The 2,266-nt window shown below is 48.9% G+C and overlaps 1 protein-coding gene across 1 annotated transcript in view; it reads left to right on the top strand.

Moving 5' to 3' along the window:
- The first annotated feature begins 798 nt into the window (after window positions 1-798).
- The window catches only part of slc34a1b (solute carrier family 34 member 1b), an 11,299-nt gene continuing 9,831 nt past the window's right edge, over window positions 799-2,266 (top strand). Inside the window, exons 1-3 of the mRNA XM_037977282.1 lie at window positions 799-968; window positions 1,368-1,514; window positions 1,720-1,863. Of these exons, the coding sequence (XP_037833210.1) occupies window positions 800-968; window positions 1,368-1,514; window positions 1,720-1,863 (460 nt within the window). The 5' untranslated portion in view covers window position 799. The remainder of the gene's footprint in view (window positions 969-1,367; window positions 1,515-1,719; window positions 1,864-2,266) is intronic.

The raw sequence follows: 2,266 nt of genomic DNA, 5'->3' as shown, positions 1-2,266 counted from the left end.
GGGGGGGGGGGGGGGGGGCGTGGGCGGAGGCAGACACTTTAAAGAGAGAAAACGTTTGAACGCAGGAGCTGAAGTCTTTGACGGAGGAGCTGAAGTCACACAGAGATGTTTTCTTCCTGGTTTCTGACCAGCCTTTCATTCGTTGGAGGCTGAGGAGCACAGTCTGACCCTGGCTCCTCCATAGCTGCACATCCCGACAACATGAGGGAATTTAATGGATTAAAACACTCCTAAAACCAGAGAAGCGGGCTGTAAATTTGGCATTTCTTACTTAACGAGAAAACTGGATAAAGTCAAACTTCACACAAGAGTTTGTCTTTAACACGGATGTCGATTCTATAAGAAACTGATTGATTTCATCTCTAATGTTCGGCGAAGACGTTGGCTCGCCCTCAAAGTACGAGTCGGGGACGACTCTCAGCTACCACCACACCAGATTTTAGCTCACTTTCTGTACAGCTGGCTGAATTAGAGCCGTGGCGGCCATCTTGAGTGGAAGTGATCAGTTGTAGATGCTTACTGCCCGCTGAGAGTTTCCTTAAAACTTATCCTCTGGTTCGTGAGATATTTTGCTAACAGACAGATGAACTCAATTAATTACATGATTGCCCGCCACCATAGAAAGGCAGGTGGTAGTTTAGCCAGATCATTACATTTATATAACATGGTTGTTTTCCTTAACTTTATTTGTTTTCTTGAACCTTGACCTCTAAGAATTTGCCAATTATTTTTTTGAATTCGGTTGTAATTCTTTTCGACCCCCCCCCCGACCCTCGCTCCTTTGTTTTCAGGGTCGAGGATGTATTCTGCCCAGATTCCCTCCCGGCCCACAGCTACCCTGGAGGAGGACACGGAGTCCGGCATCGGCTCCACCCTCGACCTCACGAGCAGCTCGGAGGGCAAACGCAGTGGCCGCCTCGCCACCCGGCCTCCGCCCAAAGAGGCCGCCGGCGCCCCTGGGGAGCAAGGTGCGAGGCAGGGGGAGAGTCGGGCGCTTTCATCCCTCCGTGTGGCGGCAGGTTTGATTTCTTTGGGAAAAAAAAAATAAAATCAGATGACAGTGGCAGGAAGCGAGCGTGCCGGAAAAAAGGAGCTTCGCCGCCAGCCGGGTCTCGTGTGGCGCCCGCTGTTCCTCAGCCTGCGTGGGTAATGTGGTACCAGAGGGCTTTGTTCTGCACACCTGAGAGCTAAACGAGGACATCTTTCATCTCCAGAAAGCAGATATCACAGAGTGACAGCAACAAAAGAAAAGAGAAAAGAAACCTAGCTCCTTTAAAACAGACAGAAGTTTGGTGTTTTGTAGGAAAATAGGCCAGGGTTGTTTTCCTGTTAATCCGACTCATTTCCCTGGTTTCTGTCTGCAGCAGGAAGCTCGCCTCAGACCTCGGCGGGGGGTCGGGAGAAGCTCAAGCAGCTCCTCGTCAGTTTATTGAAGCTCCCCCTGCTCCTCGTCCTCCTCTTCCTCTTCATTTGCTCTTTGGACACTCTGAGCTCTGCCTTCCAGTTAGCGGGGGGTAAGTAACCCCTCGGTAACTCGTTTAGTGGATGTCTCACAGGAAGGCAGTCACTGAGGAGCAGTTCACTGTCCTCCCGGGTCAGGATGCAAAATGTACTGACCCGTTAGGATTCACTAGGCTCCTAGCACCCCGTTCCTCTCTGAAACTGTTCATTTCATGCACATGTGTGTGTGTGTGTGTGTGTTTGCGCGTATCAAACCAGGGAAAGTGGCGGGGGACATCTTCCGGGACGACGCAGTGCTGTCCAACCCCGTGGCGGGCCTGGTGGTGGGGATCCTGGTGACGGTGCTGGTGCAGAGCTCCTCCACCTCCACCTCCATCGTCGTCAGCCTGGTGGCCTCGGGATGTGAGTGAGCGCACAGAAACACGCAGAAATATGTGTGTGTGTGTGTGTGTGTGTTTGTGCCGCCGGCACCACAAGCTTTAGATTAAGGTCTTAACAAGATGCAAAAAAACAAAAACCCGGCCAGCCTCGTGTAATTTATGTTTTCTGTGTTTACAGCTTCATGTGCGTCTCTGCAGGCGGTTATTTTGTATGCATAGATATTTTAATAAACAGAACAAAACTGAGGCAGCTACAAAAAACACAACAGACAGCATACAGGTGCTGGTCATAAAATTAGAATATCATGAAAAAGTAGATTGATTTCAGTAATTCCATTTAAAAAGTGAAACTTGTATATTATATTCATACATTACATACAAACTCATATATTTCAAATGTTTATTTCGTTTAATTTTGATGATTA

Source organism: Kryptolebias marmoratus, linkage group LG9 (genome assembly GCF_001649575.2).
Source record: "Kryptolebias marmoratus isolate JLee-2015 linkage group LG9, ASM164957v2, whole genome shotgun sequence".
Taxonomy (NCBI): Eukaryota; Metazoa; Chordata; class Actinopteri; order Cyprinodontiformes; family Rivulidae; genus Kryptolebias; species Kryptolebias marmoratus.
Note: the sequence above shows the minus strand (reverse complement) of the source record. Positions and strands in the feature narration are given on the sequence as shown.